Source organism: Penicillium angulare (assembly GCF_028827245.1).
Source record: "Penicillium angulare strain IBT 27051 chromosome Unknown utg000004l_segment0_segment0, whole genome shotgun sequence".
NCBI lineage: Eukaryota > Fungi > Ascomycota > Eurotiomycetes > Eurotiales > Aspergillaceae > Penicillium > Penicillium angulare.
The window spans coordinates 783025-796125 of NW_026623163.1; the positions used below are offsets into that span (position 1 = coordinate 783025).

General features: G+C 45.0%; 5 protein-coding genes across 5 annotated transcripts; 3 read left to right on the top strand and 2 right to left on the bottom strand.

The window, feature by feature from the left end:
• Positions 1 to 374: 374 nt before the first annotated feature.
• Positions 375 to 1676, bottom strand: N7478_004216 (cyclin family protein; the record flags this gene model as incomplete). Its single annotated transcript, XM_056920430.1, has 1 exon — positions 375 to 1676. The coding sequence occupies one exon, from the start codon at positions 1674 to 1676 to the stop codon at positions 375 to 377; it is 1302 nt and encodes a 433-aa protein (XP_056778467.1).
• Positions 1677 to 6696: 5020 nt separating this feature from the next.
• On the top strand, positions 6697 to 7280 carry N7478_004217 (uncharacterized protein; the record flags this gene model as incomplete). The annotated part of the gene is given in 3 exon segments (XM_056920431.1): positions 6697 to 6934; positions 6954 to 7068; positions 7082 to 7280. 3 exon segments carry the CDS (start codon positions 6697 to 6699, stop codon positions 7278 to 7280), a joined length of 552 nt encoding a protein of 183 aa, XP_056778468.1.
• A 1321-nt stretch (positions 7281 to 8601) lies between these two features.
• On the top strand, positions 8602 to 9017 carry N7478_004218 (uncharacterized protein; the record flags this gene model as incomplete). Its single annotated transcript, XM_056920432.1, has 2 exons — positions 8602 to 8613; positions 8682 to 9017. The coding sequence occupies 2 exons, from the start codon at positions 8602 to 8604 to the stop codon at positions 9015 to 9017; spliced, it is 348 nt and encodes a 115-aa protein (XP_056778469.1).
• A 379-nt stretch (positions 9018 to 9396) lies between these two features.
• xgeA (putative endoglucanase) lies at positions 9397 to 10224 on the bottom strand (the record flags this gene model as incomplete). The annotated part of the gene is made up of 2 exons (XM_056920433.1): positions 9397 to 9793; positions 9869 to 10224. The coding sequence occupies 2 exons, from the start codon at positions 10222 to 10224 to the stop codon at positions 9397 to 9399; spliced, it is 753 nt and encodes a 250-aa protein (XP_056778470.1).
• A 1668-nt stretch (positions 10225 to 11892) lies between these two features.
• N7478_004220 (O-methyltransferase family 2) lies at positions 11893 to 12651 on the top strand (the record flags this gene model as incomplete). The annotated part of the gene is made up of 3 exons (XM_056920434.1): positions 11893 to 11993; positions 12102 to 12371; positions 12450 to 12651. 3 exons carry the CDS (start codon positions 11893 to 11895, stop codon positions 12649 to 12651), a joined length of 573 nt encoding a protein of 190 aa, XP_056778471.1.
• Positions 12652 to 13101: the final 450 nt, after the last annotated feature.

Sequence of the window (13101 nt, forward strand, 5' to 3'; positions counted from 1 at the left end):
ACCGGGACCAGAGCCAAAACCAGACGAGGAAATAAACCTAAGAACGCCAAACCGGTCCAGTACATGCAGAAAAGGATGTTGAGGAAGGAAATAAATGTAAAGCATGTCTATATTTCGAACATGGGAAGGGATGACGGGTCCAGTTTAAGGATCCGCCAAGTTATGGAATGGTATTGTCACAATATGCGTATCAACGGGGTGAAATGCTTTTTGCCAAGAAGGGGTAATAAAATGTAATAAATTGTGGGGAGTAAGGGAAATAGAGCACAACAAAGAGACGAAAAGCACAAGGAAACTGCACCTGCTTTGGGTATACAAGCAGGTGCGGGGTATAATTGGCACGCCAGTCACAGGTAGTCGAGACCAGCTCGAAATTAATTGTGAGGCCGAGCAATACGTCCACCCATGTAGGAGCCAGTGGCGGACGCTAGAAAGCGAGCTACGAAGCCGCCGGTGGAGTGACCGTGGACCTTCATCTTCTTGCTTGGTTGACGGATGGGCTCAAACGATTGCTTGTGGTCGAGTGCGGCAACATTCACGTAGCTATAGTTCAGTGAAGTGACTGATGGGCTAGAGCTGGCATCGGTGAGCATCACGTCATCAGCGCCATGGGATGAAACAGTGCTGATACTTCCGGGGGTACCACGGGAGCTGGGAGCAACACTTGATGAACGAGAGCAGAGCGAGTTGAAGGTCTCCGCGTGAGACAGGGCGGGGACGTCACGGATAGATGGGGGAGAGATAGAACGAGTGGGTCGGTGAGGCGATGTGCGGTGACGGTTGTAGGGGTTGTATCGGTCAGTCTCAGCAAGAGACTGGGTAGACTGGACGTCGCGAACACTTGGGCATGAGACGTGGGTGGGAAGACGGCGGGAAGAGTTGTCAACAACTCCAGCCCGACGACTGTTGTCACGGGCTTCAGCCTTCTGGCGACGGAGGCGGCTGGCCAGCAGATCCGCAGAGTAATGCAAACGGCGCCTAAGAGTCATATGAGTAAAGTGGTGAATAGATTTGTGGGAGGTGCAGACATACCATTCCCGATGTTGCTGTTGCTTGCGCTTGTGTTCCTCCTCAGCTTCGCGTTGGCGTTGTTGTAACTCAAGACGTCCACGAATAGGAGCCAGGAAGGGCTCGAGATAAGTGATAAGATCCTCCTCGGTAACACGAGTATCCCAGTCCAACAAGAAGAGCAGCTGACGTTCCATCAAATTCACCTCTGGCAAGGAGAAACCAAACCCTTCAAATCCCTTGACCACAGTGTATCGTGCCCAGTGCTTGTTCTTGGGGCTGGAGTCATTCAGGTTCTTTGCGGCGAGGATCAGCGATGCGAGGAAGATCCGGTGGACGGTGCATCGCATGCCCTTAGCGACGGGAGGAAGACGAGCACGCAGACGACCGAGGTAAACGAGTGAACTCATGAGGGTGGGCACCTGGACCTGCGAGCGGGCGACGAGAGAAGCAATGAATGCCTCGGTAGAGGGTAATGGAGGCAGGTTGTCTTCTGGGTCCATAGGAGGGGTGGCTGGAGGAGTCGGCTGGCCATGTTGGTTGAGTGAGTTGGTCACATGGCTCTCACATCGGATGACCTGTGAAGCTTGTTTGGCCAAATACGCCACCATGTCACGGGTGACTCTCTCCTTCACGAACTCGTCCAAAGCTGCTCGGTTGAGCGACATTGTCGCTGAGGTATTGTTTTGCATTATGTGAATTGACATGTGGAAGCAGTTGAGACTGCTCGGTTGATCGTGTCGTGCGGAAAGATGAGAGGAATCAAACGGGATAAGGTAGAAGCTGGATGACTAGATAAAATATTCCAATTGGCAAAGTAGGAGACGGAAACGTATTGAGACAGATTCAAGTGAATGTCTTTGTCGAAAGTGTCGAAGGCAATAATTGCTTTGTGGTGGAAGACAAAGAAGTTGGAAGACCAGACAAAACAATCAGGCAATAAATCAGACAATAATCAAGCACAATCAGATGAATTCCTGGACCAGCAGGAAAAATGAGAAGTCGTCGTGGTTAAATGAGGAAAAGAATGTTGGAGTAAGGATGAGGTTGTCGTGTCAACCTGATTTCTTATCGATAGCCCTAACAGAGATGGAGTTTTCCAACTGAAACCTGTCGATGCGGAGAATTTAAAGCCGAGAGACAAAGCCCACTCTTAATACGTTGGTGGAAGCAATAGAACGGAAATCTTTGCAGGGGAGGGAAATAATTAGTGAATCTTTCTTTTTTGCGAAACACAGTCGAAAAATGAAATCGGAGGATGATTAAAGAGGTATTATAAACAACAAGATAATTCACGATAAAGAGAGGGTGACGACGTTGAGCATGTGGATGAATCCCGTGAAGAATCTGGAGGGGAATCCTAGGACTAGATATAGCTCCGGTATGCGCCAGGGAAAATAGGAAAATAATAATTCGTCGAATTTAATATTCTAATTAAAAATGCCCCAAGATCCAAGGCGGCTGGATAGGAGCCAACTGCAAGGACCCTGGGCCAGTCATAGCGCCTTGGGGGAGGAAAAGGAAGTAACAGGGGGAGTTGCATAGTTGGATCTGACATCAACCTTCTGTTGGCGCGCGGAGTGTGAGACTTTACCTCCTGGTGGGACGTGATTAGTCTGGAATGTAGTGGAGCTAATGTGTACACGGCTGAGAAAACTAATGTATCTAATGTACACTTGCTAGTTGTCGGACGATACGGAGTACAAAGTTTACTACTCTACGGGTATGTACTATTTGCTATCAAACTTGTCTGTGCTCGTTTATCCCTAGATTCATTTGATGTACATTGCCATAACTTAATATTATTGCCTGAACAAAGTACCACCGCATTCTACTGTACAATGATGCTATTCATTCCTCTATATCTCTCCCAACCACTGTATTTCCACTTCAAATTCAATCTGCTATTCTTAGTAACCTCTACACGCGCTGGCCTCAACAAAAATAACCCAGAGAAAGGGAAACAAAGAAAAAAGAGGATCCCTGTGATTGAGGGGCGATCGCCAATCCACCTACATCCCTCAACATAGTAGGCTCCACCCTGCGAGGAGATCAACCGGGCCCCACTAAAACCAAGGAACAAAAAGTCTCTTCGTGGAGTTACGGAGCACCCAGGGCTACTCATCCAACAAATCAATCCACCCATTACGTCCAAGGGACCCGAAAGGTTCCAGCCTTCCCACTCGATATACTTTAGATCATCGATGAAACTCGCGACCGTCTCAAGTTCCTCCTGGTGCGAGACGCGGGGGAAAGGAATCCCATCATCCCATCCGCTCCATGAAAATGCCAGGTCAGATTCCCCACCCTCTGACACGTCCGGAAAGAATGGAGCCCACCATAGAGAACGGACCACAGGATGCCAGGATTGAATCAAACCTTGAATCCTGGCCCTGGCCCTGGAACCCTCTTCCCTTCTAGGATGCAATATTAACCAACCTCATCCTACGCAATGCACCCTATACACTATACACATCCTGAATTTAATCTACATGGCGTATCTTCAACCCAATAGAAAGGGGGAATACCCAACCAAGGAACCATTCCTTCAATCCTGGACACAAATCCGGTACTCCATAGAAATCCACCAACAAACCAACAACACCTTCATTCAGCTGAACCCAGACGAACTAGTGTAGCACATCGCGGCATCATGCCCCAAATCCAAATCGACCTATGGAACAATGTGGCAAGTCGCGTTTCAATTTGGCGCTGTGTTGGAAGTGGACAACCCCCCTGACCCAATCACAATCTCCAACTGTGACGGTTGTGCCTGTGATGTCCGTGCGGAGGATTCGCCTCGGATGCCAAATGACCCCTGTCACACGGCGCCACGAGTAGTGGGTCTCGCGAAGCGTGTTCTAGGGGGTCCGGACTCGCAAAGGAGCAACAAAAAAAAAGAAGAAAAAAGGGAAAGAAAAAAGAACATACCAAATGATCGCGATCAATGTTCAATTAATTATGTACAGGGCTACACGACCCATGGATAGGTGCTACAATAGCGTATTCACCTCGCATGAGGGCAATCAATTTTTCCCCTCGATTGTATTCTGTGCGTAGGTTCATGGAATTCTAATCCTAATCCTAATACTATTCCCACCCATTATTAAGAGGGGTTGGGAAGAAAGGAAGGAAACCTAGATGGATTAGCGACCGAAATACTGGAATACTGCATTACACTCGATCTATCGATTCAATCAACCATCTCTTCCAAGGTTTGTGTTTCCTCCTTTTTTTCTTAGGTACCTCTTCCCGCCTCCAGGTTGCAGACGGAGCACTCTGCATGCATGTACAGCATAGTCTATCATCTCCCGAACTCTGTTCCATGCTATTGATGCATGCAATGTTCCGACTTTAGAGCATCTTTCCTTGGCTAAGCTATGACCTGTAAAGCCTTTAGATGTAGGCTGGATCTAAAAAAAGAAACTGCGAACTCTAGGTAACACTGTTTACTATTTTGGGTGCTCGTCCTAGTACCTATATAACCGCCCGTCCCCTCCATGCCAGCGCTTACAGAGCTCTTCACATCACGAAGCGCTCTCTTTCCACCATGTCGGGTCTCAACGATGCAGGAAGCTACTAATTTTATCAATGACCCACGGGAATGCTAAATCTATTGATAGAATTGATGTTATTCTTAGAAATCCCTACGCGCCGGCAGTTCTGAAGACCAGGTTCCCCGCTAACGATGCAATACAAGCTACAATTGACGTCGGTTCTTGGTAGCGAAGGTTTTACAGATGAGGGGAAAGGAATCGGACAAAGACTAGATCGGGAACTTGACCTGGGTTTGAATCGCATTGCATTGAGGGGCCGACGCAGACTGGAGGTTTTGGGTTGATGAGCGTGTCGCTCGTGCACGGTGGGTCTAGGATTTCTTTTCGTCATTGTTGAGGGTGGGCTTTGTCTAGGTCCGCATTGTAGCTGCTTTCAATGCAGTGATGACGAGCGGTGGTGCTAATGAAACAGAAGGTGGTTTCAGAGTGGCATAAGTCTTGGTTTCAGGAACGCTCATGTTAAGTTCCCAGCGGCTAGACATAAGGATCCACAACTCCGTAGTTGCGACCGGCAAATGCATCATCCTGCTACCAAGACCATAACCAAAATTTGTCTTAGAAATACTATATGAGTACGAAATAGAAGTCTAGCAGTAAATAACTACTTAATCGAAGTTTTGTACATGAAATTCAATTAGCAGATTTAGCTGTCTAGGGAGTTTAGCCGCAAGTTGTAGTAGACAATGTAGAACCGAGGAAGACACAAATCACCTTTCCAGTCAATATATGCCCAAATGCTACATAAGGGCTAATTGCGTGGCCGGATTGCTCTCTGGATATACCCGTGGACATAATAAATCAATTGCGAACAATTTTGAAAAGAAATTATCACTTTGAAGACAAATTTATCGTGACCAAATACATTAAATATATATTACTATAATGTTCGGCAAAACTGTAACGTCCAACTCGAAGAATCAAGAATTACGAGATTCAAGTTCTAGTAAGCACCTGGACACAATTATAGAATATTGAATGATGGATTATAATGAGGTAGATAAAGCTGAGATTACTGTCGCAGCTGGCCTCTACACATGTCAAGCATCTGTTGTGTGGACGGTAAGGTATCCGCAGATAAAAGTGACCAGCTCAAAATACCAGACTGCCACCCGAGTATTACCCAAGAAACTTAACTAAACATATAATATCGATCCTACTCAGAGTATCATTTGAATGGAAATAGACATAAACATTTAGTTATCACTGGCATAGAGGTTGTTTCCTTTCGTTCAAACGCCGTGATTTACTGTCTACAAAGCTTGGAATAGTCAACACAGCCCGAGCCCAACATGAGAAGTCCAAAACATTCCATTTTGCGGCCCTGAATAGCTCAAGCTGGTGACGATTTCAATGCAGCTTTCGTAAAATTAAGATCGCTGTGGCGGAAAACACGATTGAGAGGTACGAGTATTGATTGGTGGAGTTTTGTTGGGAAAACCCCCTTGTGCCTACATACCAGGGCTTCTCCTTTTAAGATCTTCTTTCTATAGCCTTTTACTATCGCTAAACCAGTCAAAAGTCAAATCCCTTGTCAAGCAACATGGAAGGACTTATGTATAGATAATGTCTAGGTAAGACATCCAGGGCTCATTTATTTTCTGTGAAGGATCATTGGTTTTTCTATACAGTGTACACAAGATCACCTACACATTCCGCATCTCGGCGACCGATACATATCCATTTGCTGGTATTCACCAACACTCGAAATGCCTCGACCGTTTGTGTTTTGACTGCAAGCATTAATGCAATTTGGCCTTTCTCAATCAAAGGGCCTGGACCCAGTTATCATGTTAGAGCAGTTGATTCATGGTATTTAATCGACCGTCCGACATCTTGTTAAACCGCACCCATATATTTCTCTCTTTTTTCAACCTTGGATAGATATATTGGCCGAGACGCCATTGAACGCATATGACTACCGTCCCCCATACTGAGCCCAGAATCAATATTCAATTTTTTGTCCGACCAAAGACTATCGACTGGTGCCAAGGCAAATAGCAGCAGGTGGGAGGAGGGGTATTTGTTGAGGCGAGTACAAAGCAAATAGTGGGCATGGTCAAACATTCATAATTGAAGCAGCCAGCCTTGCGCTAAATGTACTAGTCCTCTTTTTGAGATTTTGTACGCACGAATGGAATTGAACCACATCAGCGTCTTCGCTAGGAAAATTGCTGTTTTCGAGTGGAACACAATAGTTGGGCACCTCCAGCATGCCGACATTGTGACTGATAAGCTGAATCTATATGGCTGTGTATCAAAGGCGCGACTTGTGATCTCAGCCAAAGCTTTCAAATTACCCGTCGACGAGACAGGCAAGGCCAGGGTTACCACCGAGGGACTCGAATCTTTGGGCATGTCTAAATTTCTAGGTATTAATTTCAACTACAGTCTATTGTCTGCAGAAGGCGAGTACATCGCCCACTTATACTTGGATTGGGACTACCAATCTTGCTTTCATGATGAGACTGGATATTCCCGAGGCCCGATCGGTCAATTATCGATGGTTTGACCACCAGGACCACTCTCGATCAGCCGTTTATGCTCCGTAGCTACAACATTGACGATCAAGAGGTAATGCTAGGCATTCTTGTTCGACCGGTCATGGGAACAGAAGGCGAGTATGAGAGAATTGGGCTGTGGTACTCCGAAAATAAAGGACTTGGCGGCAAGAAGTTCTGGGACAACATTGCACCGCGGAATTTGATACTCGTTTAGTCAATTCCTGAAGCTGTATACGGTGATTCTATAGCTATCTATTCAAACTGACAGGATCATAATGGATGGCAATAGACGGCAAAAGCAACAAGGTCAACCCTTGAAGATGTTCTACTAGTGGGTGGATCTCACATTATTCCTAGGGTTGGCAAATTGAAGCGAGTAAGCTAGTTAGAACGACAGTTTTGATTCAATACACGGTGAACATGGGACAAAGACGAAAAATGAATCATCGTTAGTCTCTTTCGAGGTGGCTTTGCTGACAGGAACCCTAGAGTGGGTCGCAGCTGGAACGCTACGTATGGCTTCGAATATGGGGAAATCTGAAGATAAACTGGGATCCAATATTAAATTGTAAAATAGACTAGTATATTCACGTAACAATGACAGACTCGGGCTTTTAGATCCACGATTGTCCGTTTTTTGATTAAATCAACATGCACTGAGAAGGGTTGTTTTTGATGCAGTTTCTAGCCTCGGGAATCATCAGTGTCAGGCCCGAATTTATTCGATCTAGCCCTATCCAGCTACTCTACTATGATTTTAGCTGTTTGCCAAGACACTTCACTTCCTTTTGAAAGCTAGGCAGCGTACTGGAAACTGACGAATTGACTCCACTACTACTCAGAGAGTGTCTATATAATCATTACATAGTTCTTACGAGTGGTAACGGATATTTATATAGTGTTTTTTGCCGATGTTGATTTCCTATGAGAGCGTTGTGCTGATTCGGAGTTTATGGCCCCCGGGTCGGCCCTACTCGGCTACGGTCTAATCGATGAAGCATAGCAACGGGGAATATTTTTAGCATGCATCATATGTGCACGATAAGCAATTCTACTCTACAATAGAAAATTCATTGAATCTTAATGAATATAAGATACTAGGGACTTGAACTACATTGAAGAAGAATTGACTGAGACATGTGAAAGAACTGCCGAAAATCGACTCCGATCAGACAGAGGGATCAGGGTCTATTGTGCCCACTGTAAGCTGACAGAACTGTTGGAAATACTAGACTACAGCGGCTAGTAGATCTGTAGGCCCCGAAACGCTAACCTGTTGTATGGCTACTGCATAGACGCCAAGGCCAGGACATACGTAGGTGTCTACCTAAATGCAGTTAGAGTACTTTAAAAGCATACTACCCGTTCATCAGCTGAAACCACCCAGAAGTTTCTGTGATGTCTAGGCGAGTACAATATGAAGACTATAAAAAGGCACACATCTGGCCTTCTAGATAGAAGATAGATCTTTCAGAAGGAACAACTACACTACAATCGTACTCCTACAGAAGTTTCCCAACCTTCTCTTTTCCAATATGATGATTAAGGTATATTAGATTACATTTTGAGCTATCTACCATACCTTGTGCATGATGATGCTAATTTAATATTCAAGATCACGTCCATCATTGCCGCCTTTGCGGCTGTTGCTGTTGCTGACCCCACTGTCGGCTACGCTGCCTACTTCTTTGCCGGCTGTAACACAACTAGCATTGACGCTGCCAATGCCTATGCCGGTTCCTGCGTCAACGTTGAGAACTTCCCCGTCAAGTCTTTCACTGCCTATGTCGAGTCTGGTGCATGCGCTGACGGTACCACCGCTGTTCTCAGCACTTACACTGCCTCTGGTTGCGATGATACCACTCTGTATGAGACTGTCGACGTTGACAGCGACAAGCAATGCTTTGAGATTGATACTACACTTGTTAGCCTCAAGACCGAGTGTGTTTAAGTGTTACTTATCTTGATGCACCAAAGAATGTACAAACACTGCAAACTTTGTACTAGAATATTGTTGAGACGAAAAATTGAATTGTTTCTTGAAAGAGCTGGTATTATAAATTTCAAGCTCTTAACAGCTTTATAGTACCTTGAAACCTGCTTTGACAATATAACCTTTATACTACTAGTATAATATACGACCATTTTGAGAATAGGGGTTATAATCCGAATATAAAGTATAACGATTTACTACTAAAATTTAGATGTATTCTTGAACAGAATTGATTCCAGATCCTTTCCTGTACATAAAAAATGCATATTCACAAATAGAAGTTGAAGATCCACCTCACACCGGCAAACGAAAAGTATCTTGCTCTTCAACTAGTCATTTATGCAATTGCAACAGTGTACTCAGAGACAGTCAGAGTAGCACTACCAGTGAACGGCTCAGTACCAGCCTGAACATCAGTCAAGTACAAGCTCGAACTAAGACCCTCATAGTCAATCAAGTAAGTGAAGAATTCCTTCAGATCAGCGGAGAAGCTGGTAGTAGTTGAAGAAGCGACAAAGCTGTACACAGTAGTAGAGCCATTGGGACCACTGTACAGCTTGAACGACACACCGCCGATGGTAACTGTAGCGATTGCAGAGCCAGTGGAGGAGATGGGACCCGCACCACCCAGAGCTGCAAGCCAAACCATAATCTCGTACTCGCTGGAGCCACCAGAGGAAGCAGCAAGGAACATGTCGTATGAGACGTCTGCAACAATGCTGGTGGTAGAGTAGCTGTGTAGGAGATCATAAGATTAGTGAAAACAATCCAATTGCACCATATCGGGGTGTTGTATTATCTTTGCTCACCTCCATTTCCAAGTGGTCTCGATAGTGTTGATGCTGCTCAGTGTTTTATCGGTGAATTGCAATGCAGCGCTGGCATAGCTTTTTACGTCGGACGAGCCACCAGCCCAGGTCCATGCGGTATGCCAGGCGAGAGTAGTGCCGCTTAGCGAGTCAACGCCAACGCACTGCGAGCCACTGGTGGCTTCGGCTTCGCCCCAGAGATCATTGTAGACGATGTAACTACCGGTGGTGATGGTGTCCCATTGACCGCAGCTATCGGCACGCTTGGAGATGGACTTGGTAGGTACAACTGCGGCAGCACTCTCGCCAGCGAGAAGTAGTGCAAGAAGTGATAATGGTGCAAGGAAGGACTTCATGGTGACGATTCAGTCTCAGAATAAAGTAAACCAAAGAAGAGATATGATAGTATCGACGGATGATCAGTGTCAATCAACATGGGGATCGACGGGAGGTTAAATATACTCGAATATACCTGAGTTCCGGGGTCTGAATTGCATCTGGAAGGTCGTCCGCAATCAGTGTTCCGTATAAAGCACGGAGCAGTCCTGTCTCATCTTGTCATCTTCGGAGCTCCACAAGAAACATTAGGCAAAATAGAAACACCTAAAACATGGTCCATGCCATTTCAACGCAGACCACGCCAATAGCAGGCAAGGGAGTCTTTGGAAAAACAATTGCATTTCCAAACCCCTAGCCTATGATAACCCTCCATTGTAACATATTGAGGATTATTTTTCCACGACTGGGGCTCATCCCTAGGGGGAGGATTTGAGTTTGGCGCACTTTGCAGTTTGTGGCATATTTCCGGACGTGTGGGGAACCTGAGACGACGGCGGCGGCCCGCAACGGACCAAAGTACAGATGGAGAAACAGGGTCAAATTGTTCATATTTGACGTCTCCGAAGATCTTCCGACCGATGTCAAATATTTACAGGGGAATTATTGTCATGCAAGTCGAATATTCTAGATTGGCCAGACCGAGTTCCTTCATTCGCAGGTCAATTAATGGGGGTTTTAGTCTGTGGGCTTTAGGGGCTACGAACATCTATGTGCATTCCACAAGTTAAGGTGAAAAAGAATCTTGATCTCCAGTGGTGGATTATCTCACTGCGAAACTTGGCCGAAAATGGCCTTGAAGAAACCTACGTAATGTCGCGCAGGCTTAGCTTTTTTTACGCGACGCTAAAGAAATCTAGTGACGAATCTTCAAGCCACATTATCATCATAACCTCTGCTTACACCTTCGACATGAGGTAAAATCTTGAATCATCGCTATATCGTGGCTTGATGGCTTTGTATGGGGTTTTAGGCTATATGCTGTGAGCGGATGCTGATCCGGAGCAGAGCCCGTTTTCTAGTGGGCCATGATCAGCAGGATATAAAACGTCGAATAATTTGCTCATGTAAAAAGCGATGTATTCTTCAGGCATAAAGCTTATTATCGGCAAAGACTTGTATTTCTAACGCCTTGAGAAGGACATATTGGCAAGCGACATACCACCAATCGTATATGAGAGACACTAGGAATGTGAACAGGGTTGAATCGCGTGGGAATTTATTTTCTCATCTCAAGCTGTCCTAGGATTTGTTGGAATAAATGGCATTTTTCCTTTCTATTCCATCTTCTCTTTCCCCCAGAAAGTGTCGTTGGTAGAAAGCAAGGCTAACCAACCTTTAATACTTTAGAGCGACGTACCCCGGAATCACATGAGAGAACTATGTAAGCCACAAATTTGACGGGGAATTTGATACATAATCCCTGTCATTTATGTCAGCTAGATCCATAGTTAACTACTTAAATTTAGTGGATCAACCTCGCGTACAAGATCAGTAAATTCTGATATGGCACTGTTTCAACTTTATCATATAAAATGATCTTGCGGCGCCCGTGAAAACCAGTCAATAAAAGCAGAAGAATATGTCAGGAAAGTATAATTTGTCCATTTAAATGCGTAAGAGGGGTGAATGAACTTGGAAGTATGGAAAGAGCATAGTCTTCGAATTTCATCAAATTCTGCCTCATCATGATCTTCAAGCCTGCTTCTGGGTATACCCCGGTGATTTTGACAAAGAAAAAGGTCCAAGGAAACTATTTAAGAAATAGCTTTTTTGCCCCAGTGAACCGGTAAGACGATATAAACCATTATCCATGCAAGGTGGCAAGTACTAGTACAACTTGAAGTCACTTCCTTCTCACTTTTCCTATACATACCAAGTAAATAGTCAAGCTCAGTGAAGCCGTGGCTCAAGGAGAGAAGAAAATTTGCCAAGAGTTTAAAGGTCGTGTCCAATTCAAAGTGCATGATTTCTTTAAAGAACAGCCCGTCAAGGATGCCGATGTCTACCTACTGCGGCACACTCTACATGACTGGTCAAACAAGTATGCCATAAAGATTCTGAAGGGTTTGATCCCCGCATTGAAGTATGGATCGAAGATTGTCATAAACGACAGAATAATTCCAGATTTCGGCGAGACACATTATCTTCTAGAACGTGAATCTCGGTACGTTTTGAAATTACTTTGTTTATCTTTTCTTCTTATCATGCCCACTGGCAGTTCAAGTTATTAACAGAGTCATAGGGACTTCGACTTTTATATTTTCGCCCTCACGAATGCACAGGAGCGGACACTTTTGGACTGGGAGAACCTTCTCCGGGATACCGATCCTCGGTTGAAGATGACACGCGTGGCTAGGCCAAAAAAGTCTTTGTTGATTTGTCTTTGGAGAATTCTCATGATTGTTAGAAGATGGGGAAGCAGTGCTGGTGTTATGGAAATGTAGTGGAAAGAATAGATTCGAGGCCAAGGCCATACACTTGTTTTATCATGAACAGGCAACCAGTAATCTTAGAGCCAGATTGCTGATAAATCGAGCTATTTTCTAAGTGCAGATCCAAGATCATGTCTTCGTATGTTATTGTATGAACGTCCAATGAGCTACAATATGATTCGGATTGAGGCGATCCGAAATGGCGTGGACGATTCGGGGTCCGCGGGCGCATCAATCTATTGCAGGCAACATCGCATTAATTGAGACTACAAATGATATAAAAGGGATTAGAGAAGACTAAAATGCTTCTTGAAATTAAACACAGGATTACTCTCCAACACCCTTCCTCTAATCAAGGCACTGAATCACTCTCCTAATTATTTGTTTGTTGTTCGCAAGGACATTGCAGAGAGAGCCCCACAGTGGAACTCCGGGGTCGCCAGGGGCAGTTTTTGGCTTTTT